The 27,779-nt window shown below is 43.4% G+C and overlaps 2 protein-coding genes across 6 annotated transcripts in view; both read right to left on the minus strand.

The window, feature by feature from the left end:
• Positions 1-5,716, minus strand: part of arhgap36 (Rho GTPase activating protein 36) — a 41,005-nt gene extending 35,289 nt beyond the window's left edge. For 2 of the 3 annotated variants that reach the window (XM_041030848.1, XM_041030847.1), the window contains exon 1: positions 5,069-5,362. In XM_041030848.1, coding sequence (XP_040886782.1) covers positions 5,069-5,167 — 99 coding nt within the window. In that variant the 5' untranslated portion in view covers positions 5,168-5,362. Of the gene's footprint in view, positions 1-5,068; positions 5,363-5,675 lie in introns of those variants that run through there. The other variant, XM_041030850.1, reaches the window with a different exon arrangement.
• Positions 1-27,779, minus strand: part of nhsl2 (NHS-like 2) — a 107,454-nt gene that overhangs the window by 6,134 nt on the left and 73,541 nt on the right. For 2 of the 3 annotated variants that reach the window (XM_041030845.1, XM_041030846.1), the window contains exons 4-10: positions 26,109-26,358; positions 19,095-19,277; positions 17,001-18,114; positions 15,681-16,845; positions 15,172-15,481; positions 14,604-14,715; positions 7,660-13,805 (exon numbers count right to left, since the gene is read on the minus strand). In XM_041030845.1, the coding sequence (XP_040886779.1) occupies positions 13,466-13,805; positions 14,604-14,715; positions 15,172-15,481; positions 15,681-16,845; positions 17,001-18,114; positions 19,095-19,277; positions 26,109-26,358 (3,474 nt within the window). In that variant the 3' untranslated portion in view covers positions 7,660-13,465. Of the gene's footprint in view, positions 1-7,659; positions 13,806-14,603; positions 14,716-15,171; positions 15,482-15,680; positions 16,846-17,000; positions 18,115-19,094; positions 19,278-26,108; positions 26,359-27,779 lie in introns of those variants that run through there. The other variant, XR_005893064.1, reaches the window with a different exon arrangement.

Raw genomic sequence — 27,779 nt, forward strand, 5'->3', positions numbered from 1 at the left:
CCTTAGCAAGACCGACTTTCATTGTGCCCAGGTATAGAGAATAACAGTCCTTCGTGCTTCTTTTGGTTGAATTCAGCTCTTAGAGACAGTGTTATGGTAAAAAGTAGATACGGACAGTTCACTCCCCTGGGTGTATTTTTCTATCTGAGACAGTTGGAAACCTGAGATGAACTGGAGGTGACACCGGAGAAGAGGTGGAGGCTGTGGTGGGAGCCTGGGGTCACAAACGAATACAACATCTCTCAACGGGTCACACTCTCATGTTTCTTCTCAGCCGTCATCACTGATGACCCACCCTCCCTATCATCCTCTAAATCTTCCACCTCGCCCACTTCATGCCTTCAGCTGCATCTTCCCCTCTTCTCCTCAGTGACACATGGTGCTCATTATTAAACGCAGCATCCAAGACATTAGGCAATATCCTCAGCAGCAGCAGCACCAGCAGAAGGAATCATTGCACACAAACGCATAATTCCACACAGACTGCAGATCATTTGATTTGTTAAGATACTTTTCCCAGTACGTATGAGCTCAGTACAAACCTCACGCAAAATCAGACACATCAGATACTTTGGCAAACACGTCACACAGCAACAAAGGTAAAAACATTTGTGAGAAAACTCCTACCTGAAACATTTACTCATGCAAGAGGAGCATTTTTTATACTGGCTTATAAAAACTCTTAATTTTCACTGTGATAAAGTCAAACACATGCAAACCTTAATGTGAACAGATTAAACCAAAACTCTTACCAGAATCACCGCTGCTCTTCGGGGGAGTCCAGACTTCAAACTGAGATATCATGTGGTTATTTGAATATATAAAACATTAGAGAGGGACAGGAAATGTGGTGCGACTGTTGTCATATCAGCCTGCTCTCTTATCGTCTGTGCCTGTTTCTGAACATTAATCGAACTCATTCAGGAAAGACTTGTGTGGTGGCGTTTAATCCGAGACGATGATGGTGGCTGTGGTGTAGTATCTGGAGCTGGAGACACCTGTGTGCAGGTGCAGCTAGTTGGATTGATTGAGGATGATGCTGATCACTGATTGGCTGCTGTGTTACTGAATTAGACATGTGGTGGTGTTAGGCTTACTTGATTGGCTGAAGTGAAGCAGGAGGGCTTTAAACTGATTGGACACTGAAGGAGGCGGGGAGCTACTGTTGAATTAAAGGGTCAGTTCATCTAAATCATAGGAAAAATAATGATAATGAGGATGTGATAAAATAATAAAGGTGGGGTTTTAAGTTCCTGACCTTGGAAACAACAAAGCTTTATTTTTTTTTTTGATGCTTTATTTCTGATTTTCATCTTAGAACAGATAATCTGACTAAAATAGTTGCATTTGTTATGTAGTCAACAACAATAACAACAAAAGACCACCACTCTTCACCCTCCCTCACACTGACACACAAGAGCTAAAAATTTTAAAGCACAAACTCTTCTCCTCCATTTTCAGGGGGTGGAGGCAGAAATCACAGATTCCTCAAAACCTCAAAATCAGGCTTAACTTAGCCCATGAGATTACTTCTGATTTTAGAGCCGCTCGGCTACTGACCAAGGTTCAGATCAGTCTTCAAACTTCAGCCGCTGTGCAAAGCAGTGACCACAGCTGGACAGACTGCTAGAACATCATACATCCTTTACCTTTAAATCACTCACTTGACATTTAATCACCTCACTTTGTCAACAACAACAATATGAAAGCCTACGCCAGCAGCTTAACGGGCTGCTGCATCGTGTGCAGAGGTCAAAGCCACAGCTTCCAGTCCATGAATACGACCCAAGACGGTAGATACTTGGAACTTTAATGGGATTTGGCTCCTTCATGGAGCAAAATAGCATTTCAGACTCAGATTCATAAATCAAAAAGACAAGCAAGAAATGTGATTGAGACAAGCTGCACAAAACCGTGACAGAGGAAGCGGTGGAGCGAGAGAGAGAGAGAGAGAGAGAGAGAGAGAGAGAGAGAGAGAGAGAGAGAGAGAGAGAGAGAGAGGTTCTGCTGAGAGCGAAACAGGAGATGACAGATGGGCAGATGCAGAAATAATAGTTTGAGAGAAAAGTGATGCAGCTGTCTGGTAATGTCTGAGAGGAAGGAGCAGGAGGGAGATACAGAGAGAGGGAGAGTTAATATGTGCTACTAACTTTAAGATTTAGTTGGACTTGGTTTTGTCATTTGTGGCCAATTGATGCTCCAGAGCAGATGGCAGAGGCTTTCAATCCCCTTTCTTAAAGAAGTGACCACGTCATTGCACTTGTCGGCACTTACACATGCACAAGCACGTACTTCATGCATCTGCACTCAGTTCTCTGTAAAACCTTTGCCAAATTAGAGCTTTTTTTTTTTTTTTTAAATAAAAATCTAATTATCTCTGCAGGTAATTCACAAAGCAGAGACAAATGACTGAAGCCCTTTCCAGCATCCACAGCGTCCATTAAGATGACAGCATTTGAATATTTTCCTGTCAAAGCTTCGGTCGTAGTGTTTGTTACATAACGGAGAACAGGTCAGTTAAATGCACAAAGGCATGTGGCTTAGCAGAACCTGCCTTTAACCGTCTCGTTCATTTTTATAGGGTTTTACTAGGTGAAAGCTTGAGGCTTGAATGTTTTCATGAGTCATGAGTCCAACTGTGTAAACAACAAATTCTCTGAGCTCTCTGAATGCATGCAGACCACAAAAATGACATGAGAGTTATAATTTTCTAATCAAAGCTGTGTTTAGGACAACTTTCAGATAGCTGAGACCAAGTCCTGTCAAAACAGTCTAACAATAAAATGCTCAGGATATACGTACAGTATGGATATGCAAAGTCAAAAGTTAAAAATAGCTTTGGTAACCAGAAGTCATGTCTGGAGGGTAAAGTCTTATTTCCAGCAGGTCTCAGTTCAAGACTCAGCTCTACGTCTCTGTGACTCAGCTGTGACTCAAATGCAAATCTAGAACCAAAACCAAAGGGCTTCCCTCTACAGCTGCTCAACAGTCGTACAGTTCAATGGTAGAAGAACCAGAGGGAGGATGTATGTGCTGACAGCAGCAGAAAACAGACGACACTGTTTCACCATGAGCAGAGCACAGTGGTAAATATGGTACATTTAAGTCAGAAACTGGAGCAGAAGCAGATGATTTGATGTGTTGAGCGTCATGGCTGGATGATATCTTAAAAATCAAAGTCTGGGCATGCTGATTCGCGATCTGCCACTTAAGCAGGAAACAGCAGCTGAGTAAAAAAAATAAATAAATAAATAAAGAGGATCTTTTGAATGTGTGTGCTGACTCACACATCTAAGAGCATCATCAAACCCCTATGACACAACACGGAGGATTTACAAGAATTAGAATCAAACATTTCAATAAGATACGAGTCCTAATCTAATCTTAAAACACAGATCACACATCACAAGTGTTGCAACACTGATTAACCTTTAAGCTGCCCGACACAAACGCACACTTAAACTTACTGAACCCTAATGCACACTGCAAGTATAGACAGGAGCAGCCGTGCTTCACAAACAGTAACCAGCACATGTAAAGTGTTATGTTTCAGTGTAATGTTGTATCCACCTTCCTGCAAAGCTCACACACTTCACACATTTATGTTTCAGGTTTCAACACTAGTGCATGAGGTGAGAAGAACAACAACACAAACCTTGACATTTCATTTAACTACCGTCGCCACTGAACACACAGCCTGCAAACTTTCAGACCCGTTCTTGGTTATTTCAGTGCATTTAAAACTACGTAAGATTCGAAGTCAAAATGCAAACACAACACTGAAATTTGTCACCACAGTTTCACACATCATTCACAGACACGGAGCAACTTTTGAAGTTGTGTTTCTGCTCCATTAATAATGTTAATCTACACAAAGTCAGCTCACATTACAGTGAGGTTTAACAGGCCACGGCGTGAAGGCAATGTTTAGTATCAGCTATCATTATCCAACTACATATGAGCTATAACATGTCTGCATGGTAAGTATACAACATCAGCTAAAATAATGAAGAAATACTAAGAGGAAAAGTTTATAGGAAGCAGTATAAATACAATAAAATGACTTATTATCACGACTTACTGCAGGTATAATAAGAACAGATTCGTTTCAAGCACCTGGAAAGAAATAATCAAGATAAACCGTCTGCACACGAGATATCTCCCTTCTAATAAATGCATGTGGATCAAAGCTGAAACTTTCCAGTGCCACACTTAGCTTAGTCTAAAGATGTTTCCCAGTAAACCTATCTCCTCTAATTAACCTGAGGCATTACCAAGAATTAGTAATATATCCATATATACTTGAAGCATAAACGGTTGAGGAGAAGGAGAAGAATCACAAGCTTCTTCCTTCTTATGTGCAATCAGAATTTATTATTGTTCCGTTCTATAATACTGTATAACTTATTTCCACGAGTTTGGTGGATAGATAAGCACCAAGCCAAGGAACAGCTGATTGGGTTTTTTGGTTTTCTTGGATTTCTGCCGTCGGATGATGATTATTTTTAACCACAAGTATGAAACTAACAGAGGTGGAGCCTTAATTCCGAATCCAAAGGGGGCATTTACAACATTCGCAGCTAAAGTAAGAAGTGATTTGACTTTTTAATTTTCAGGAATGATGGTTTTGGGTGTAACGGCAAAGTCTGAGATTTATTCTTAGGCATAATTTAGGATTACTGAGACATCCAGCTCCAGCTGAGTTTGATGATATAAAAGCATGGGTGTTAAAAGAACTACAGAGCACCTGTGACTGAACAGTTATTCGTTTAATCTCTGATCTCTTTCTCTCTCTCTCTTTCGTCTGTCACACATTAAACTTACATCTTTTTATGGGTAAAGTGCACAAAGTTCTAACGGACAGTTTCCACAGCATCATTTCACTGATAAATTTGTAGCCTGTCAGCAAATTCCACATAAAATGAGAGAAATGGAGATGTAGTGGTTACACAGCAACAAGAAACACTATACAAAAACACACTCAGGCGCATGCAAAGACATAAGCACACACACACACACACACACACACACACACACACACGTGCACGCAGGACCATGTGTTACCCACCACATAGTAGAAATGCATGTCTGGTCGCACAGGTCGATCTCCTATGTGCACAGCTGGAAGTGTGGATGTGAACAGCGTCGGTCCATCCAGCAGGATCATTAGTCAGGACTCTGTGTGTGTAGGTGTGTGTGTTTGTGTGCGTGTGTGTGTGTGCCCTTCCTCGCCCTCACAGGTACTCCAAACAGCCAAGATCTTTACGAAAGCCACAGCGTTAAAAATCCTCTTCGTCTTCTTCTCTGACTCTTTCTCCTCCTCTCTGCTGCTTCCCTTCTTTCTAATGTTGCTGCTTCTTCTCTCTTCTCTCCTACTTCTTCTCTCTGTACTTGACGTTACTCCTCCTCCCCCCTGCTCTGCTCTCCCCCTCTCCCTCCTTCCCACATGACTTCAGTCCCTCGTCCCTCCCTTTTTCTGTTTTGGTTCCACTTCCTCTCATTTTTCTTGCCCTTCCAGAGCAATTTAATCTTCTTTTTTCTGTCCTTTGCTTCATGACACTGAAACTTTTCTTTCTTCCTCTTCATCATCAGTGTCTCTTTGTTTGTTTTTCCTCTCATCTTCCCCTTTTATTGTTTGTTTTCTAAACATATGAGTTGAGAAACATGAAACGCACCTTCAGGATGAGAAGAAGCCAATTTCTCGTCTCACTCTTTCTGTCTTTTGGTCTCTCGCTGTTGATTGCAGATTGCTGTCAGCTCTTCCTGTGCTAGCAGCCACCGCTGTGTGGTTCTGTGTGTCATGAATGTGCATGTGTGTGTGTGTGTGTGCGTGTGTGTCATAGATAACATGGCGTGCTTTCCACTGTCAGAAACAGGAAGAGTGGAGCTTGGTAGTTTGGCCCTGATGAGAGAGCCTTCCCCTTTCTGTGTGTGTGTGTGTGTGTCTGTGTGTGTGTGTGTGTGTGTGTGTGTGTGTGTGTGTGTGTGTGTGTGTGTGTGTATGTAATATTTGTGAGTGTGTTTGTGTTCGTAGAGGAGATTGTGTATGCATGTGAGCCAGTGGAGAGAGAGAAAAATGTAATTAAACTCAAGCATTTTATTATGAAGCTGTTACACTAATCACTCTGCTGAACAAGCCTTTACACACACACACACACACACACACACACACACACACACACACCACCTTTAAAGCGCTTACAGTTCATGACCTTTACTAATATCTAACATGTAAAGAGATTTCAGTCTGTTTATGGCACATTATCTGTATTAGAGGTCCATTCATGTTCATTAAAATATGATGTTATCATCACTGTGATGGTCCAGCGTATATTTGGTCTCTGTTATTTTTTCTAAGACTCCAAAGCCGCTCAGCACCAACACCACATCTTCTCATTTCATCTTTAAAGAGCAACTTAACAGCAGCTGAAAATGCTGTTTCTGCTGACCCCCAGTGGTTTAACTGGTGCAGTTCAAAGATCTCAAAACAGGTTTCACCTGATCGGTTACAGTTCGATAAAATTTCACATATTTTCATATCAGTGCATTTCCCTCAAACTCTGCAGAAGGTCACACTGACATCCTTCATCCAGTAGATGGCTCCAGAGCCCAACAAGAAAATAGTGAAAAGACATGGAGCAAGAGATACTGTGTGTGTGTGTGTGTGTGTGTGTGTGTGTGTGTGTGTGTGTGTGTGTGTGTGTGTGTGTGTGTGTGTGTGTGTGTGAATTGGAAGGATGCAATTAACAGGGAGGATGTCATTACAGAGCTGGAACATGAAACAGCCTTGACAGACCACCTGAGTCCACACCACTCATACACAAGCATTTATAGACACACTGCTGCACTTGTGCAGAGCCCCATGAGCCATAATGCATTTCCAGCCTTTAACCTCTGACCTAAACCTAATTCCACTCGAACCCTAAAACCACATCTCAGCCCTTAAATGGCTCTTTAAAGAAGTGAAACTCCGATTGGTCCTCGCAAAGACAGAAACACAACCACACACACACAAAGCGAGAGATCCCAGAGAAGACTGGGGCAGGTAATTACACGAGTTTGTTTTGGAGTGAACCACTGTCTCACTGCGTCTCGGAGATGAGCAGAGCTAATTATGAAAACAGCCATTTCCCCTACAGCAAGAACAGCGCACACATTTTTAATGGAGACACAACTGAAGACTCATCCCAGGCTGGGAAACCTGCACGCTCACTGATGCTTCTGAATGAAAACCATGTGCCGCATTGATCTGCATTCACACACTAAAGGAACATTTCACCCACAGATCCTCCAAAACTACTTTTGTATATTATCAGTCTCCAAACTGGTGATATGATTGTATATAATGTAAAACCCAGCGTAGGTCAGCTCAGCAGAAAACAGCACGATTCAAAATTTCCAGATTTGTACAAAAGGACGTCAAGATTTTATATTTAACACACTATTTAAGTATGTAAATAATGATTAAGCTTTGGATCGAGAGGCTTTAGTTGCCGTCTCATGCCTCAATGCGTCAACAGAAACACCCAATTAACAATAGTGTGGTTGCCTCTCCAGGGAAACTCATTAATACCAATTCAGAAAGCAACCTTGAAGACATGTAGGGCAGACAGCACAAACAAAACACGGGAAAGCAAACAAACAAAGCATTTTTTTTTAAGCAAGAAAAATAATTTATTTATAATGATATAATAATTTCATCACATTGGCATTGGCATAGCTGCAGAGGGAAGCGTTTGTGTGTGACGCCACCTCGCAGCTACAGATCACACCATTGGATGGGGCAGGGAAACAGAGGTTATTCAATACATACACGGAATATTCCTTTAAATATGTCTTTTTCAATGAGGAATAACAAAAATAGAATAATTCCAATAACTTTGTCTGTCTCTCTTTCTCTGTGTCTCTCTAATTATCATCTCTGTGTCTTTATACGCTGCCTGTACAGTCCCCAACTGTGGGGTTTAAATTGGGCTTGGAGGGGGTTTGTTTTACTTTGCTTGGAGTGGCAGGAGGGTGGGGTTTACCGCCACAGGACATCAGTGTCTGAGATGGGCAGCATGCCTACTCCATGGTACCCCTGCGATGTACAAACACAGTAAACCTCATCCCTGTGGCACTCCTAAAAGAAACACAAGATGCTCTTTGGCCCAAATCTGCAGCCACTCTCTCTCTCTCTCTCTGTTGCTTTTCACCCTCGTTCACTCTCTCATAAAGCTGGACCACACAATTAAAAAGTTAGTAACCGATGCAACCCTGGGTTCCTAACGAGTAGAAACCTGGGACACAATAATTTTCCGCAAATTTCCGCAAATTTCATGTTTCATTCTCTTAATCTTACCATGAACCTTTGCTTCAAAGGTTCAGTTGTAAAAATGTATTTAGAAGCTTTTGTGCCATTGTGGTAGATTTAAGTAGTAAAATAATAGCTTTAACTTCTGTAGTGGTGATTTTTATTATTGACAGATTATATTTGTACGAGCTTCCAAATACTGGGATGACTCATAGTTGAATTTGTTTTGGAGTCTAAAGTCTGAGGGGATGTTTGATTTGTTTATGCTGCTCCGGCATTTGGTCTCATTGTAGTAGCTCTATTCATTATTCTTTACAAATGACTGTCGACACACTGTCCACACAAACTTAGCTTTGTTTAGCTTATTCACATAAACTGTGATCTTTCTGTTGGCTTTAGAGAAAACGAGCACTGCCAAGTCTCCAACTTAACTTCTAACTTTCCTACATGGCTTGTATTTGTGTCTCTTAGCAACAGGTTGCTATTTGGCTGCTTGCATCTGCAGAGACTGACTGTACTATTAAACCAAATTAATTAAGGAATGATTGCAGCACTCTGTCCTTTCTTGCTTTCCCATACTTTTTTATCAGTGAACAGTGAAGAAAAAGAGAGAGTGAGAGAGAGGGAAAAGCTTTTAACGTGATTACTCTTGTGAGTCACACGACAGCTGAGAGGATGGGAGAGAGAAGGTGAAGGAAAAGATGATGGAATACGTCTAAATTTCAGCGTGGTAATCCCCACATTCAGCAGAATCAAACCTCTGCCCCGCAACCTGATTTCCCCTCCTCCGGCTCTTCCCTCCTAAAGACGGGATAATGGATTAAATATTCAATATATTCCTCTTGTCAGCTCTCTTTTCACACTTTATAGAAATGTCATTTTCAATATAATATACTGTCAGCATATTTAAGAAATTGGTAATTTAGTTTCTTGGAGGCAAAGTTGCTCTGTCTGCAGGAATAATCTGATTGGTTGTTAATCCCCCGATGGGTGGAACTAAGGAACAAGATTTTCCCATGATACAAACGGGAAGAAGTGAGGGATAACATATTTCTCCCGTTAACAGTGAATTTGTTGTTGCCTTTCAGAAGAACTAAAAAGCTGCAAAAATATGGCACAGAGTTGGCAGTAAGGGTCTCTGGCCCCGCCCATTAATGATTAACCAACCAATGAGATTATTTCTGCCTCTTTAGCCGCTCAGCGTCTCAGAAATATTAGTAAAAATTGCAAAAAAGAAATACTCGTATCCCTACAAAAGGGATTGCACCCTTTTTTACTAGTGTACCCATGTTTCTTTGTTTGTACCTCTCCTTACCTAGATATCCGCCATCTGTCTACATCAGAACAAATAAAACAACACTATGGTTTGTTGATCCTGACCACGCTGAAAGTGAAACATCATGTCTGATAATCTACCCTTTCACGATATTTTCAGATGCATTTGTGTGTCTGGTTTACACACCACATATGAGTTTTTAACAAGAAACTGTTCCTGTCAGTTTTGGGGAAACAACACATCTGTTCTCTCCTCCTGTCTGTACTTGTGTCTTTCTTCTCTGTTCCCACTCTGTTCCCGTAGTTCAAACAAGATCTGTGGGTTTAGCTTGAATAATTGTCTTGTGGTGGCCCTCTCTTCCTCCCTTCCACACTTCCCGCCTTCACATATCTGATCTCAGATATGTGATTTCTCCGAGGGAAAAATATCACTTTACTGTCTTTGTATACCTGTATGTGAATGCTGATTTGGGCAACTGTTTATTTGCTCCCTTTTACATGTTTACTGTTGTTAAGTCCCGATTTAGCAAAGGTTGTGTTTGTGTGTGTACTACCAAGGCAGCTGAAATAAAAAAATAATAATTATAAAATAAAATAAAAACACACTAGGCGCTGCAGCAACACGCCCATAATTCAGTATACAAGGCAAACAAACACAGAGTTTTATAGGTTTATCTTTTTTTCATTCACTAAATATTTAAAACAAGCGTCACTTGACTAGTCATCATAAATGGTTATAATTTATGCATTTTTAAAATTCGGATCTTTTTTTTTCAGGATGATGGAATACCTGAAGGACTGTTGTAGGATGTGTGTCATGGAGTTTTTTAAAATTCTCCTGTTGTTGTGTGCATGTCCATCCAATAGGGGGAGCTCTGACTCAATAGCACCGAGGGATAGTTTGCCGCCTGGGATTCAGGAGATGAAAGGTTCCCTCCTCCCTCTACATGGTCCATTCATGCAGGGGATAAGTCAGGTGTTAGAGCTGAACCGCTGCTAATCCAAAGTGATCGGACCGTCCACACGGTGATCCAGAACTGAGGCTCGGTCCAGGATCAAAGAGCACGGGGCGTTTCGTTCAGTCCAAAATCAAGGTCCTTTATGCAAAAACACATTCAAACTCTGCCTACTTCTACGTTTGAGCACAGATCCTATCCATTCATTCATTCATCCATTCATTCACCCATGTTAATTCCATCTTCCACGGATACCGTAAAGGAAGGAAAAGAAAAAGTATAAAAACTCTATGAACAAGAAAGAGAGAAGGCAGAAGGTAAGCACTGATAGAAAGATGTTTTATGCACTCTCAAGCTAAGCACAGCATCTATTTTCTTAACAGTCATTCATTGACATTCATCCGGTGTCGTGTCGTCTGCCGAGCTCAGATGCATAGACTGAATGCAGAGAGAGAGGTGAAGAGGAGGGAGAGCGAGAAGAGAGAGGGGAGGGACAAACAAAGGTTAACGGAAAACGAGAGTGGGTCAAGGAGGGAGGAGAGGATAGAGAGAAGGTTAAAAAGAGGAAGGAAGAGGATGGTAGAGATTGCGAAAGGGATAAAGAGGTGGTGCTATGTACAAAAACAGACAGAGGTTGCAGTATATATGAGAAAAAAAGAGAAGGAGAGCGTGTGCCAAAAGAGAGGTTGCAGGAGAGAGAAAGAGCGATGATGCTATATGCAGAGAGGCAGATGGAGAGTGTGCTCCAGCAGTGATGAAAGGAGGAGGAGAAGAGGAGCGAGTGGCGAGGAGGAGGAGGGCGGTGCACCGCCACCTCCCCCCCCCGAGACAAAAGAGACGGAGAGTGAAAATGTGCATGGAGGAGGGCAACACAAACAGAAACTATTCTGCCCCTGTGACGTCACTCTGCAACACTGCGGACAGACAGACGGACGGATGGACAGACTCCCAGGTCTCTGGTCAGAGCTGTAGAGGCTAATGTCCCTCACTCCAGAATTCCAGAATCCTTTGGGTTCTGGAAGGCTTTTGACTCTGTAATCCACTCGTTCTCGAATCCTCTTGACTCCGGAATCCTTTTGGTTCCAGGTCACCTTTGGGCTCTGGAATCTTTATGGTGCCATAATGCGCGGATGAAGGGGAGGGCTGCTTAGGTTGTTCTGATCGAATCCCAAGAAAGGTGCGGGTACTGGGTGATGATGCACACGCAAACACACATTCACACACAAATAGTATGTGTGTGAGTCCAAATACACAAACACACATAGTGAGGACGCACACAAATATGCCAAATACATGAAGAGGCACATGTACATGCACCCTCGCTCTGTTTTCTCTCTCTTTCTTCCACTGTGTTCTTGGCACTTTCCTCTATACACACACGAACACACACCGACAAGTGCAAACAGACATACTTTTGCACCGCTAGGTCCCCTCTGGTCTGTTTGTAGTTTGTATTTGTCCTTTGGTCCCGTCACCAGAGACCAAAATGAATAGACACCCTGTTTAATAACCAGGCCTGCTTCATGCTCTCCGTACAGAAACTCCACAGGCGTGATTTCATCTGCGCACACATTCGTACGAACACACACAGTTGTGTAGATAGGTCTGTTCCACTTGTCTTCCATGGCATTACTCCTTACTCAGTGTGTGTTTTCCCTCCATGGTGTGGGCAGTTTGTAGTTCAAGCTGTTTGCTGCTCTGTACACTATTTTAGTCTTGCCTGCAAATGATTTTCGTTGATAGATGCGTAACATTTACCTTTGTACATGATACATACAGTACAATCCAACTGAAAATGTACAGTATATGGCCATCAAGCATGTGTAGGAAAAAAATATATGCAAAAAAAAAACTGACTGAAACAAAGACTGAAAAAATAATGACTGACGAGCGTCTCAAGAACAAAATGTAGCGATGCAAAGGCTGCGTTGTGTAAACGACCTCCAACGCCGAAGAAAAAAAAGTGCTTGTGTTCCAAAATGTTGTCTATTTGCTGGGTGTCTCTGTGGAATGTTTCGTGAAGGTCCACATTCATGTTCATAGCATGAGCAAAAGAATCTGTGCGTCATGCCTCATCTTTGGTGGCAAAAAGCCCCCATGTGGTTTCTCTTTGTCAATCCTCCACTTCCTCTGCTCAAACCAGAATGTTCTGTCCTTTTAAAATGACAGTGCTGATGCCTGCTATGGAACTGCATTTACCATAGAAGAAGAAGACAGAACCATGATGTCCAAGGTTTAGGGAATATTCACTTCCTCAGGTGCCTCATCACACCATTAATAATTTACCCTTCAGTTCATGTAGGTCTGCAGGTGTCGGTGCTGTAGGGTTTTGGTTCGTAGATGAATCATTTGAAAGTCTCACATCTTCTGTATCTTACTCCATCTATTTCTTGGATTAATTTGATTACTGATCCTCTGGTATTGGATCAGTATAACTGGTTACATGTTCAGATACATTAACCATTGTCATCATCAGGGACTTGTGTTGCCGTCATCCAGAGGGAGCCAGGAATAAAGCTATCCACTGTATAACCTCACATTCCCAGCATCTGCTCCACCCACTCATTGATCCATCCAGCCTCCACACTGAAAAAATTCCCAATCAGGAAAACGTGGTGCAGTGTTGAGGCAAGACCTTAGAGCCTCCACCTATTTTTTCGAAAATATCGTGAGAACAAACCTTGTTCTCTACAGCTTTCTCACTTTCCTGGAGGGACCAGTTTGACAGGGAACAACAGCGCTCCAACCATGGGAGGGACCATTTTGTCCAAAAGTGTACTCCAATTTAATTGGACAGTGCAAATGGTCAATCAGTAGTTGGAGCGATCTGTTTTGACATGTTGGATGGCCCCGTCTGAAGTGGGTGGCACGTTGTAGAATTGGTTGGTAGCTTTGTTGACAGCAAACGGACCTGGTTAACATCTGTTAACGATACTCCTGTTCATTGATCGTTGGGTTTGCTGTTCCCGGGTGCTGCCTCGCCTCCCTCGGCGGTCGTCGATGTGGTGGTTGAGAACTCTGTGACCCGTCGTGCCAGAGGATTTGTGCTTTTGAGAAGCTCCATGGCAGAAACTCTGGCCCCTCCACTGGAAGACTTGCTGCCTTTCTTCTGAAGCAGGGCCATGAAGTTCTCATTGCGGGAGCTTGACCTCTGACTGCTGCCTAAGGTCAGGTTTCGGAGGTCGCTACCGCTGGTGCTGTGCTTCACCGGGGATACCAGGCTCTGGCGGCTGCCAAAGGAGTCAGATGGCTCCTTACGCCCCAGAACCTTTCGCTTGGATCTGAAGAGAATAGAAGAGAAGAGAATGGGAAGATAAAGAAGCAAGTTTAAATTCTCCATTATTTGCAGCTGTTTCAATTCATTATTTCAAATTTACTCCTCAAGCCAGATGAGTCATACTTAGATTGACATCTCTCCTTTTAGAGAATGAAAATCTAAAACGTGTGACTACAGAAGGGATTCCATCCTTTCTTGTACGAGATGAAAACATTGACTCCCGTTCTCCTCACCCTTTCTTCTCCGCCTTTCAAACTATTTTCAGCATCATGCGAGGTAAAATCATGAACACTTGTTGCTTAGAGACTAGCTTTCTTGTGATTCTCTGTGTGTGCTTGCATCCGTGTGTGTGTGTGTACACGTGTGTGTGTGTGTGTGTGCAAGAAATTCTGAAAAAAGGACAAATAAGAGCCGCTGGTCGTGCAGTAACCCACTGTACATGTAGCCGTTGCTAGGGAACCTCATGCTCTGTCCGCCTCACACCTTTTCAACAAGACAATGCGTCTTTCGTCACATGACCTGGGTTATAATAAGCTGGCAGGCTAGCTCGGTGATGGCTTTACTGTCACAGCAGACAAGGCTGTAATGCACTTCTTAACCTTTCCAACAACCTTTTGAGAAAAGGCACCTTCTATAATATCATTGTTTGTTAATGCCATAATGTAGCACTGTAGTGTATTGGATATACAGACAGGCGACAAATTAAAGGAAAAACCAACATAAAGAGCCTTATTAAGGTGATTCATTTGTTAGGTTTTCCCCCTACTTTCTCACCTGTCTGCATGTGTGTGCGTGTTCAAACCTGTGTATAATAGTGAACAGGTCTTCAGTGGTGTGTGTCGTAGGTGTGCTGGCCAACAAGTCATCATCTGTTTCCTCTGCGATGTGGAGTACTGTCTTCTCACAGGAGTCATCTGAAATCATATCAAAACGTCATATTAAAACGACGTCCTCTGTAAATGGAACATGTTAGTTCATACACTGTTTTTGTGTCTTGCCAAATATGTCCTATCTGAACACTGATGCTGGCTTTGTGGTTGTTTTACCAAAGCCAATATTCATATTGAAATTAAAGTAAATGTGACTCAGTTACATCCAGAATCGGGTAATAATGAGATAATAATGATAAATGTCATCTTCACTGTTACAAACAGTGGGAACCATTGTGTTTTGATTTGGTCCAATTTTAGAGTGATTGGACTTGATTTGCTTCAAAACCCGAGAAATCTCCTCTGGCAGAATCAGGAGGTTACGAATCAACACAGCAGGGAAGGATCCTAATCAAATGTAGCAGCTCTGACAAGCTATCATTAAACACATGGATATGAAGTGACTACTCCACATGATTGAGTAGCCATTGGAGCACATACCTGCCCCAATCCTAGTGTTGGCCATCTTCCCTTCCAGTTCTGTGAGAGAGGAGTCCTGCAGAGATGACTGAAGTGACGACTCTTTTGAACTCTCCTCGTCTGTTCCCAAGTGGTTCTCATCTTGCTCTGGCATATCTGGAACATCAGGAGCACTGGGAATATCATCTGGTGGGAACGTTCCAACAGGAGACCGAAGGCCCACAGGGCTGTCAGTCTGCGGCGTCTGTCGATCCGTGTTGCCATTACTGGATGAGTGGACTGACGTGGGAAGAAGCAGAACATTTGGCTTCTTGGGGACTGGAGGTGGAACCTAGAAAGGAGTCAGAATGTTTTTAACATCAACTCAGCACAGCAATAATTCTGAGACATGAGTAGAATCACTTAAAAGTCAGGACATCAGTGACTGACAAACTCTACTGTACTTTTACATTGTGTGGCACCAGGTTGTACTTAAAGAACTTAACCACAGGGATAAAAATGAAGCGCTTTCTGAGTGAGATCTTTCTCACCTTGGGCTTCTTTTTGTCTGACAGCTCTGCCAGACATGAGATTGTCATTCTTGAGGGGAGTGTCTTGCTCTTGTCCTGGAGCTCTGGGGCCTCCTGGTTGCTGCAGGGAGAAGGGAGTGAGCCTCCGTCCTCGGGACCAAGCCGGATTTCAGGGTCTGCCTCAAATTCAGGCTCTAAAGTTGGGTCCTCCAGAAGAGGCTGCGGGTCAGGGAGGGGCGGGAGATCAAAGAGAGACTGGGAGTGGGGGAGGAATGGATGATCATATGCTGTTTGCGGGGTGGTGGTGGAATTTGAATCTGGGACAACAGTAGGATTTGTGGAAGTTTGCGGTGGTGGTTTTTTGGGTTTGGGTTTTTTCATGACTTTGTAGATGTTGCCCAGAGGCACAGGCCGGTCCACGGGTGAGGCAGGAGGTGAGTCGAGGGCGAGGGGGGAAGTGGAGGAGGGGGAAGGAGACTTGAGGAGGAGGTTTATGGGCCGCTTGGGCAAGGGGGGCTTGACAGCAACAGGTGGTCTGGGTTTTGGTAGAGTGGGTGGGGGGCTGGGCACTTCACTTAAGTCTCGGCCATGCTGTTCTTCTTCGATGGTGTCAGACGCACCATCAGGGCAGTCCTCTAGGTCACCACGAGAGACAGAGCGAAGCCTAACAGTCTTGAGCTCATTCTGGGTAACCACAGGCAAGGCCTGTGAAGAGCTGGGGCTGATTTTTCCTGGTTTTGCAGCTGTCGATGTGTCAGAATGCCGTCTGCTGGCCTTTTGCTTTGGCTTGATAGAGGACAGCTCCAGGTGTGCATTCCCAGGCATCTCAAAGGACAATCTAGATCTCGCGGCTGGGTCCTTGGGTGATGGTAGTGATGATTTCCTTTCTGGGATCTTTGGGCGCATCTTACACCCTGATGATGACAATGTCCCCTGACTTGCCACTTGATTGAGTGGGACAGTTGGGGTGGGAGTCTCTGACTGGCTGGAGTAGCCACTTGATGGGGACATAAGTCCTGGGGGTTTGAAGGGTGAGGATGCCTTGACATCAGTTTCCATGGAGATCTGCGAGGGTGAGGTGGCTCTGGAGGTGGAGGGAGAGTCAAGAAGGGACTCGGAGCTGCCTCTGACTTTCATACATTCAATCACTGTGGTACCCGTTGCTGTGCTGGAGCCTGACAGAGACCTGGAGAAGAGAAGAGAAGAGAAGAGAAGAGAAGAGAAGAGAAGAGAAGAGAAGAGAAGAAAACTCAGTGCATTTCTAGTCTCTACTTAACAAACTTCAAGAATACTTAATAGCCAATACTTGCCGCTAACATAAAGTGGAGTTTTCTTTTCTACCTGTAGGGGTCATTCTTCCACTCCCCCAGCTGCCAGTGAGTAGGGAAGGTCAGCTCTGTCTCTCCCTCCCTCTCTGGTGCCTGAACCTCCAAGCTTGGAGGTCCGTCGCAGCCTCTGTGGCCCAGCTCCCTCTCACTAACACTGGGTTTAGAGGAGCTGGACGAGCTGGGCAGGAGAAAATCAGGCTGGAAGTCTGGGAAGTGGTCTCTGGGGATGTGCAGGCTCTTTGGCCGACCATCCCGGTAAAGTCCACCTTCATGGTGGATTCTTCCCTCAGCTTCTCCAAGGTTCTTCATTAGAGAGACGCTCCTCACAGGAGGTGGTGGCTTGCGCTTGGATTTCTTAAGTGAGATGGAGCGAGAGCGTAGGCGCAAGCGTCCATCGGCGCTGTAGTCTGAAGCTGTGACAGAGATTGTATCGGTGGTACTGGCGCTGTCTTCGGAGCTCCCTCGAGGGTAGAGGAGGGCATAGTTCTCACCCAAACCCAGGAAGTGGTGATGCTGTTGTTGGTGGTCTGTTATTGCCAACGCATTCCCGTTCCCTGACATGATGTTCCCATCTGGCTGGCCTATACCACCTTCTGTAAAGCAGAAGGAACCAGAATCCGTGGGCGTGGAAAGGGAACGTTCCCGGAACTTGAAGGCGTTCTGTGCTGCTATGGAACGTGCTGAACGCTCCCTCCCTCTCCCTGCCTCGGCAACTCCCCCTCCTCCTCCTCTCCCTCCGTCCGCGGCAGCTCCTTCTGTCTCACTCCGCTTCCCCATCATCGCCGCTGATAGTGAAGTCCCCAGCATGATATTCCCTCCTCTCCCGGAAGTTTCTGTCACAGACGTGAATGAACTGGAATGTGAGCTCATCGACTGTCCCGAGCTCACCAGCATCACCCCGTCCTGAGTCCCTCCTCCTGCATTACCGATGATGCTGTGCTGTTTGGGAGGAACTGCTGGGCCTTTGTTCATGCTGTAGTTGTAAGGCTCGTTCCACGCTCCAGGAGAAAATGTGGAGCCCTTTGGTCCATTCCAGGAAGCGGTGGGTGTGTTTGAGCACAGCAGCCCAGAGTGGTCCATAGTGCCTAGGTGACGTCGGTTTGGGGCACGCTGCTCTACAGTATTATCTGTGCAAAAGAGAGTGGGAAGAAGAGTGTGTGCTTACAATGTGAGGGGTTCATAACTGTGCAGATTATATACTATTTTTAACAGCACTTAGTTTTCAGTTTTCATCCTGTCTACAGTGAATTACGGTTCAACATAAGGTTATAAAACGTTTGGAAAGGGTCACGGGCATGGAACAAATTAGAGAAATATATGCGCATCTTCATTCTTGATACAAAATCAATGGAAATGTCAGATACATGTTTAGATGCTCTGCTTTGTATCACCCATCTGCATTTAAGGCCTTATTCGGGTTAAACTGTTTACTTGAACCTTTCATTCCCCCCGACTGCGTATCCCTGTTGCAACAAATAAACCAATTAGGCATGAAGAGATCCTGGCTGCCGGCAACACTGTCCTTCACTGAGCGAAACAGGTTACAGTAAATACCAGGGAAAGAAATTATTCACCCTACATTCATCTCTTGTTGAATTCAAAATTTGTTAGGTGAAAAGCAGAAAGAGAAACGATCAAGGTGTTTTCAAAGTGATCCCTTTTAATGTGGGATTAAGCCAAGTAGTAGTAGTATGAACATACCCAGTTTAATCTAACCATGATACATTTATGTGACTGAGACAAAAAAAAACACAAAATGAATGATTTAATAAATAAAATAACATGATCTTTTCACCTCGGTCACTAAAAACTTTGATTTAAAATTGCAGAGAAGCATAAAAAGTCCCAGCGTCACCTCTGCCTTCTCCAACAAAAAGCACAAAACGATCCCCATCAAACTTCTCCAAACACCTTCTGCAATAAATCAATGTGTTTCTGTAGCCAAAAAAAGTTCAAGGTTTCTAACAACACCACCTGAGATTGAGCTGGCAGTGGGTGAGTAGTTAGTGAGAAGAGAAATTTAGTTTTGAGGAGACCTGCTCTTGGTGGTTCACAAGAAAAAAAACATGAGGGGGGTAAGAGCTTCTCTTAATGGTCACACACACACCTGCAGGAAAGGTTGTGTCGAGGTCAGAGTGTGTCTTCCTCAGGGGGAGGTTCTGGTGGGGGGTGTCGGTGATGGGCTCCAGGGAGTGGGGCTGGTGGGGGAAGGGGTCTCCTGGAGAGGGGGACGGGGACGGGGAGTGCTGGAGGAGGTCGACGCCGTGGAATTTCACTCCTCCTCCTTCACCTGGAGCAGAAGAACAAGAACAGGGAGGTCAGAGGGAGGAAGGGAAGACTAATTCTACCTGACATGCAGTAAATTCAATAAAACACTAAATCCAATCATGTTGCTGACATTGCAACAAAGCATTAGATTATGACTCTGTATAGATAGAGATGTGTAGAGAAAAATTTAATTTCATGAGCATCAGCTGATTTGAACTTGTTCTTGAAATGGTGCATTTTCAACTCACATCTCTTAAGACAGTGAAAACAAATACGATTTAGCATTTTCCTGAAACTCAATGCATTTAGCCAGTTTGCAGCTACAAGGCTGAACAGCCTCGCCTTCCTTTTCCTGTCACTATAAACCTTCATGTTTATGTTTTACACTGCTGCTGAGAAACCTGCTGTTCTGTTGTACTTCCTGTCCTTCTGATGTCTTGTCTGGGCAGACAGTAATCCAATGAGTCATCGGAGGCAGCAGGTACCCACTTGATTACCTCAATGACATGCGGTGCAGTCTCTCACCCATCTGCATAACTCAGTCAGGCTTCTATTAAGCCATCAGCCATGTTTTATGGCCACAGTCATACCGGATGCAGTCTACTGCTAAAAATGATCTCCTACAATAAAACGATGGCAGTCTGTTTTCCTCAGTGAGTGAAGACTGGGATGTTAAATCAGACAGATGGAAAACACAAACACGCAAAAATCAATGAGTCAAAACAGAAAATGAATCAAATGGAGCTGAATTGACAAAAAAAAAAAAGTGCAGCAGCATTACACAGCCAGTGCCAAAACAAACGGAGTTAAAGGAACAATACAGTATTTATCAAACAACCACTGCCAGTGATGGGTGTTGGTAATCACTCGAAACGCAGAGCTCCTGCCTTTTGTTTCCTCATGAATCAAGCATCACGTTGTCAAATCCAACAACTGCTTGTTTTGCAGACGATAAACCGAAGTGACAAATTAAAAACCAAAGACAAACAGTGAAGAAAACATAAAGTCTCAGGTAGATTCTCTGTCTGTGCTTCTGTTTCCTTATCCATCTTTCTGTTGCTTCTTCAGGGCTTTATAGTCACACATGACTCCATCCCGCCCTCCTTCCATTTTGTTTCTTGTTGTGTCCCTATTGCAGCGTTGTGTATTAATTATACATCCAAGCACCGAACAACACAGAATTACAAATGTTTGAGCTATCCGAGAGACCAAAGAGCAAGGTAATAGCAGACAGATGAGACGTGATAATATTCCCTGTGCGAAACATTTGCCGAATAAACAACTAATTAAGCTAAATGATGCAGTTTTAGGCTATTTTTCCAGAGCGAGTCTCTGAGACAGAGTTTGAGAAGCAGAATGTTGAGCCTGTCTCATTACATCTTGTTTTGCTGTTGTTCATCGAACTGAATGGTCAAATCCCAAACTCGTTTATATAAGTAGAAAAAGGTTCAAATGTTTGTGTCTCTTTCTAATTGTTTGGCATCTCTTTGTGGTTGTTTTGTGTCTCTTTGCATTTGTTTTTCATGTTTCTGCAGCTGTTTTTTTGGTAGTAATTTTGTGTCTGTGGTTGCTTTGTGTCTCATTGTGGAAGATTTGCATCACATTGTAACTGTTTCATGAGTCTCTGTAGCTATCTTGCATCTTTTGATTGACTTGTTTGATTATTTGACTGGCAAACACGAAATATGCACAGTTACTTCAAAGAGAGGCTCTGGGCCGGGGGCCCTCTGGGCCTGTACCCAGCAGGCCCGTTCAGTAATCCATCCTTGCCTGTGGTGACACTAATTGGTCCCTTTAATAATCCTGTAACTTTCCCCCAGCTATGTTAAGGGTTAATGAATAGTTTCAGACAGTAAACAGTGAAAATTGTCTGTATTGGAAGAAAATGCTCCAATAAAAACGTTGATGCAGTGATTTGATTTCAACTTTCCCAAATCAACAATCTTTTGAAAATGTGAGTAGTTTCACAGTTAACGTGCTTCATGTGATCTTCAGGTAGAAAAATCATCTGCATGTCTGTGTTAAAAACTTAAGTAAACGATATTTCAGAACGTGTTTAGAGCATTCTTCACACTTCATGCTTTAGTTTGAACCTAAACATGCAGAAGTCTTTTCAACTGCAAATCACCAAATGAATGATCAAAGCCGGGGCAGGGGGAGCTGGAGTGCAGAAAAGAAATGATGGAAGCCAGAAATCTAATTTCCTGGCTAGATAATCATTAAATCGCTGATTTAACTGAGAACCTGTCAACCCTGGCTGATGAATCATGGTCATTTTATTTTATCAGAAAGGAAAAAAAAATCTTTTCTGGTCTCTTTAAAAATTTGGGGACCTTTCCAAATGTCTGTCTGCTTCACTCACTGAATACCTGCCTCTGTTTTTGTCTTTTTATCTCTCTGTCTCTCTAACAGTCTACTCACCTCAGTCATTCATCCTGTGTCTCTTCTTCCAATGATCTGCCTGTTTAGCTCATTCACTGAGTGCCATTCACTGGTCATTCCCCTCCGTGCATGAATAAATAAGAGTGTTTGGGCTGAAGCATCCAAAGCCAACCAGCAGAGACGAAGCAGTGACTCAGCCATTGTGCTGGGCTAAATATAACTTTCTTCCTAAATATGACAATATTAGAGCTCACAGTCTTAACCCAGCAAACACGTAACACTCGAACATGCATACAGTCACCTCACCTCCAATCAAGCTGCTGTTTCTGAGGTTGTGAGTCTGTGTTACTCCTGCAGCCATAAATAATGGACACTATTTCAACTATCAGCAGCCTTCACCAGAGAGACAAGATGATGATTCATTCATCATAATGTCTTTCCTGTCCTAAAACACATATGTAACAGGTTTAATACCTGATTCCCCACGAAGACACCAAAATGAAACCTCACTTCTGACCATGGAAACAGCAGCTGACAAATGTTTTATAGTGGGGATGAAGGCAGTGCGATTCAGTCTAAAGCTCCAGAACAAGCGAGTAAGTGGATCTTGAGAGGAGACTGATTTGTCAGCTGCTGTTTCCACAAACACATTCTGGAGCTTCATTCACGCAAGTTTTCAGGTTAAGTGCAAGGCTGCCTTATCAAGCGGCACAGTGTGGAGCCAATGGGATTTGCTGGAATGCAGCAAAGTTCCGCCCCCCTGTGAGATTCCTGGTAGACTGAGGAGTTCAAGGTAAACTGAGAGGATTAGACCGTCTGCAGCTCAGCAGCATGAATGCCGGTCTGTCTCTCTGCTAAACCCAACAACTCACAAGTTGTTTGCCTCTTTCACTGACTCTCAGCGCACTACATTCAGAAGTGCATTCACAAAACGCCTCGTTTATTGTTTAACTTAAAAATAAAACAATGCTAAACACTGCACATTGATTCCAACTGATTAAACACATTGAATGTGAAAATGTGCACATGCGATCTGATGCTCTGCAAAATTCACCGTCGACTTGTGTGGTTCACTGTCACTGAATGTCTGTTTTCAATAAGGAAAGACATTTGGTGGCTGTATACAGTTGTGTCTGCCTATTTTCCTGTTTGTGCTCACAATGTCACAAAAAGCTCATGTCTCAGTTTACGACTACGCAATTTACATTTACAAGAAACCCACTCACAGAGTCCCTCTGCCTTTCTGCAGATGTATCCTGGACCAGTTTACATTTAGATGAGGAATCAACAAGGGCTCTTTAAGTGACGTAATAACATGCCTGTAAAGTTAAAAATAAAAAAGGTAATTTAATATACAGATTGAACCATTTCTTACCCTGTCAGCCTGTCTGTCTGTCTGTCTGTCTGCCCTCAGCCTGTCTGTCTCTCACTGCTTACACTACTTCAGTCATTCATGAGAACTGTAGGAGCGAGATGTGCAGGGACGGAGAGACAGACGTGGGAAGCGGAAGGAGGTTGGGAGGAGGGAACTGTGACAAAATGTTCTCTCATTATGCTTCATTCATTATTCTTTCATCCTGTATCCCCCCATCCTCCTTTTCTCTCCTGTCTTTCCTCAATCTGCATTTCCCCTCTTTCTTCGTCTTCCTCGTCACCTCTTTTCTATTCTTTCCTTCCAGCAGGCTTCAGTTTCACTCACTCACACGCACTTCCTCTCTTTTCCTTCACTGCTGCTTTTTTTCCCCCTCTCTCTTCTTTTTAGGGAGGAGAGAGGAAGAGTGGCGAGTTACCATGGCAACAGCAAGCTGGCTGCAAGCTACCTGTACGCTGGCTTGCAGAGCGAGAGAGAGAGAGAGAGAGAGAGAGGGAGAGATGGAGTGAAAGAGAGGCAGAAGGATGAGAGACTGGGTGTCACGGTAACAAGCTGAATAAGTCTGGTGATTTAGTTTTTTTTTTCTTTTCAACCAATCTCATGAAAAGACCAAAATAAACAATGAATGCATCAACTAACAAGTATTTTCTGTGCAGTCAAAGCCTGATATGTGATACATCCTGTTCCTTTGTCCCATTGTCGTCCAGAAACTATTAAAAACATCAGTGAGCCACGCGATTGCACTGGGTGCCATGATAATTCATTATCATTAACAAAGACATTTCTCCCTAAAAAAAAACAACCCTATAGGTCGTCTGTGTAAGCACATTATTATGACCCATTCTTACATTTTACTGTTAGGTGACCTCTTGTGGTGATAGTAGTTATTACGGGAGCAAAGGAGGAAGTCAGGTTCACTCAATCGCCACATACACCGACCTGCTGCTTTAAAGAAAAAAAACAAAAAACTATCCACAGCTGAAAATAGTCCACAACAGATGCATCCTTCTCTCCTGTTTGGGTAATGTTTGCTAAAAGCTACAGTGCCCAGCTGTTTTACTAAGACTTTTCTAGAAATTAAACTAAATATATTTAGATTCATTTCCTGTCTGCAGCTGAGAGCCGCAGACAGGAAGGTAGGAAGTCGGAAAGACTTTCGCTTTCAGTCTTTTCAAGGGATTTGTTGTCAGTTAGAAATAACCAGAATAACATCAGTCGTTCTCCCTCCATGTGTTTTTCTGTCTAAAAGAAGGGAATACCCACCAAGTACAACACCACAGGCATGCATCATTATACCTGACCTTCTACTCCTCGACACAGTGGGTGAGGAGGGCGACGGAGGGAGAGTGAGAAAGACAGACAAAGAGGGAGAGAGGAGGAGAAAGAGAAAGAAAGAGAAAGAAAGAGAGAGAGAGAGAGAGAGAGAGAGAGAGAGAGAGAGAGAGAGAGAGAGAGAGAGAGAGAGAGATTTAACTATAAATGGATATGCGTGAGGAGAAGGAGGGGAGAGGCATCCAGTGACAAAGCAGTTGCTATGCCAAAAACCAGGAGGACCACACACACATGCATGCACACATGCACATTCACACACACACACACAAAGACAAACACACACACACACACATTTGCACGCAAAGTAAACAAGGAGGAGGCTTGGTTGAGACGAGTGGAAGCAGTAGTGTCAGAACGATGTTGCTGAGGATGACCACAGCATACTAACAGCTCTGACAGCACGCACACATACACACACACACACACACATACACACTGCCAGAGATGGGCGAGGGCGATGGCGAATGTGATCATAAGAAGAAAATGTTCTTGACGTCAGATCTTGTTTCTCCCTTAAAGCTCAAACTCGTGTCAAGTGGGAATCTGTGTGTGTGAAAGCAATGTGTGTGTGTCCACATCATCCAGAGTCACCTGTGAGTTATGACTTCTGGCGTGAATATGCAAACTGTTCGAACAACACCAGGAACCTGCATGCAGAGAATAAAATGCTGAAGAAAATTCTGTTGTCTTGTTGATAACATTGTGTGTGTTCGGGCAACAGGAGCAATCTAACGGCTGCTATATGATGATTAATTTCCAATAGGTTCTCATCTTGGGGGATAAGCGATTAAACTTCGGATAATTTGTCAGTGAAATTTCATATTGAGGCCATAAATTGTAATAAAGCAAAGTAACGCCTGGAGGCAGCTGGCTGCAGCCAACATGCCACCAAAAAGCACCTCACCTTCCCCCTGACAGCCCGCTATAATTATCCCTGAACAAACCCCTTTCTTCACTTTCACTCCTACTCACTCACTGATCATGTGACAGCGCTGCAAGTAACAATTATTTTCCTGATTGGTTAGTCTGGTGGTTATTTTTTTAATAACCTGATGATGAATTCTTTAGTCAGAAAATGGTGGAAAACACGCAACACAAGGTCCTAGCATCAAAGGCGATGTCTTCAAACTGCCTGTTTTGTCTAACAATCAAAAACACAAAGATATTTAATGTCCAATGATGTAAAACAGAAAAGGAAAACACCTCTCACACCTGAGAAGCTAGAATCAGAGAATGTTTGACATAAATGACTGAACCACTTATCAAAATCTTGTTTTTTTTCTGTCAGTCATTTAATCAACTAATCACTTGAACACTATTTTGAAATATTACTATCCAGACAGTTTTAGCATGCGAGCATCTTGCATTTTGATTGGATAATCACCAACACTTCACAGGCAGGATGCCAGCCGCCTCTGTTTACATGTACCCATTTAAATACAGCAAACTCTTTTACTATTTTGATGGCTCAGGATCAGTCTGGTCCAGGCGATGAAACATTCATGAATTCCCGGAGAGACTGTAGTAGTGTAAGTCCAAAAATGTCTAAGGCAAGATCTAAGAAATATTCTGCTATTTATACTGATTTTGTTCCCTGCAGCGAAACCTCAATAACGTCCTGGAGGATCAGCTGGATAAGAAGGACACGTTTGCATCAGCACCTTGTGAATGTGGCCATTATTACAGAAAACAGTGAGGTTATATCCTCATACAAACAGTATGCACAGCAATCATACCCTTAAGAGTTTTGTTGTTTAGGTATCGTACCTGTGATGTCGAGTGGTATGAAGTGAGCCGGTGTGCGTCTCCCCAGGTGCCAGCGGGGTTTCTCTGCGACAGGTGGTCCGGTGTTGGCAGACGTGGCGGTGCTGCTGCTGCTGTTGTTACTACTCCAGCCCAGAGGGGGGCGATCTGAGCCGCAGGGGGACGGGGATGGGGAGGGAGACGGGTCAGTCACTGACCTCAGTCCAAACACCGAGGAGGTGGTTTCATCTTCGTAGAGCTGTTTGGAGGCCGGCTAGAGGAAGAAGAAAGGGAAGAACGGTTGTGTTTGACATGGTGAGCAATCTGATCCAGCAGAGATAAGAGAGAATAACAAAAATAAAATGTTTTGTCCTGTTTAAGCTACAAGTAAGAGGAACAACAAAGGTGATGAGGAAAACACAGCAAAGAAGCAGAGGAAGAGGAAGTGAAAAGGAAAGGCAGAAATATGGGAAATGTCTGCTTAGATCTGATTAGCCGGCAGGGACAGAGGCTGACAAGCAGCAGAGACACTGTTGGTTCAGTCTCTGGCGTCAGCTGGAAGGTGTAATCCCAGCTGGGAGGGAAATGGCATCTTTCAGCTGCCTGGTATTAAATCTGAGATATCAGCCGTCACTGCCAAATTGCCCTTGAGCAAGGCACTGACACCCAAAACGCTTCGGGGCTGCTGCAATGCAGGAAACACACCAGTCTATCCATTCTGATGAAATCCATGCGAGAAACATGTGTACGCATTGTGGAAATTCAAATCTCGTGGGGATCTGCCAAAGTCTAATTGAAATTAGCCCAAACAGAGAGAAAGGCATTAACTTAACAGAGCGGTTTAACAGCTTGCCGAAGGAATGGTGTGTCAATATAGAGGAAATGTGCAGCCATCTTGCAGTAAAATCACTGTGGGGGTCCATCAAGCAGCCATAATGACACAGTTCAGGGAAACTGCCTGAGAACTATGAGCAGCAGAGGCAGAGACGGGAAAGAGCGAAAACAGAGAAGAACTCGCTGTAAAGAATGAATCCGTTTCACACATCGGGTTCAGTTTGGATCATTATACAAACAGCAATAAGTCAATTACACTGATATTCTCCAAGTCCCTAAAATCCATGTTTATATTCTCTCTTACCTTCAAATAAACCTCAGTCACTGACGCCTCTGTTTGCTATTTAGATTTCTTTTTTATTTTTATCACATTTTAATTATATTTCCATCTGGAAGAAACGAAATCATTTGGCATTTGTTTATGAAAACCTGCTGAGAGTGTGAAAAGGATGATGACTAATTCTGACAAATTTGATTGAGGGGGTGGGACATACTGTACAATAGTTTGTGGATAATTCGGCTTCAGTCTTTTATGAAAAAGGGATGATAACAAAAGCAATGAGGCATTTTGTCACAACACAAAATTTAGCTGAAACAGTGTTAGTGACACTTAAACAGTAATTTGTTAGCTACTAGGGGAAAGAATGATGTTACTGCATTGTGTTAGTAATTAAAGGCTGAAGCTAAAGTGCTTTCACAATAAAGGTGAAGCCAACACTAAACATGACTGACACAAATCTCACTTTGACCTTCAAGTTATAATCCTTAAGATTTCAGCCCTGGTTGAGTTGGAGACGGTGATATAGTGACACATGAACCCAGACAGAGGACGGCTGGTTGACAAAAAAATAATAAATGAGA

Source organism: Toxotes jaculatrix, chromosome 23 (genome assembly GCF_017976425.1).
Source record: "Toxotes jaculatrix isolate fToxJac2 chromosome 23, fToxJac2.pri, whole genome shotgun sequence".
In the NCBI taxonomy this organism is placed as follows: domain Eukaryota; kingdom Metazoa; phylum Chordata; class Actinopteri; family Toxotidae; genus Toxotes; species Toxotes jaculatrix.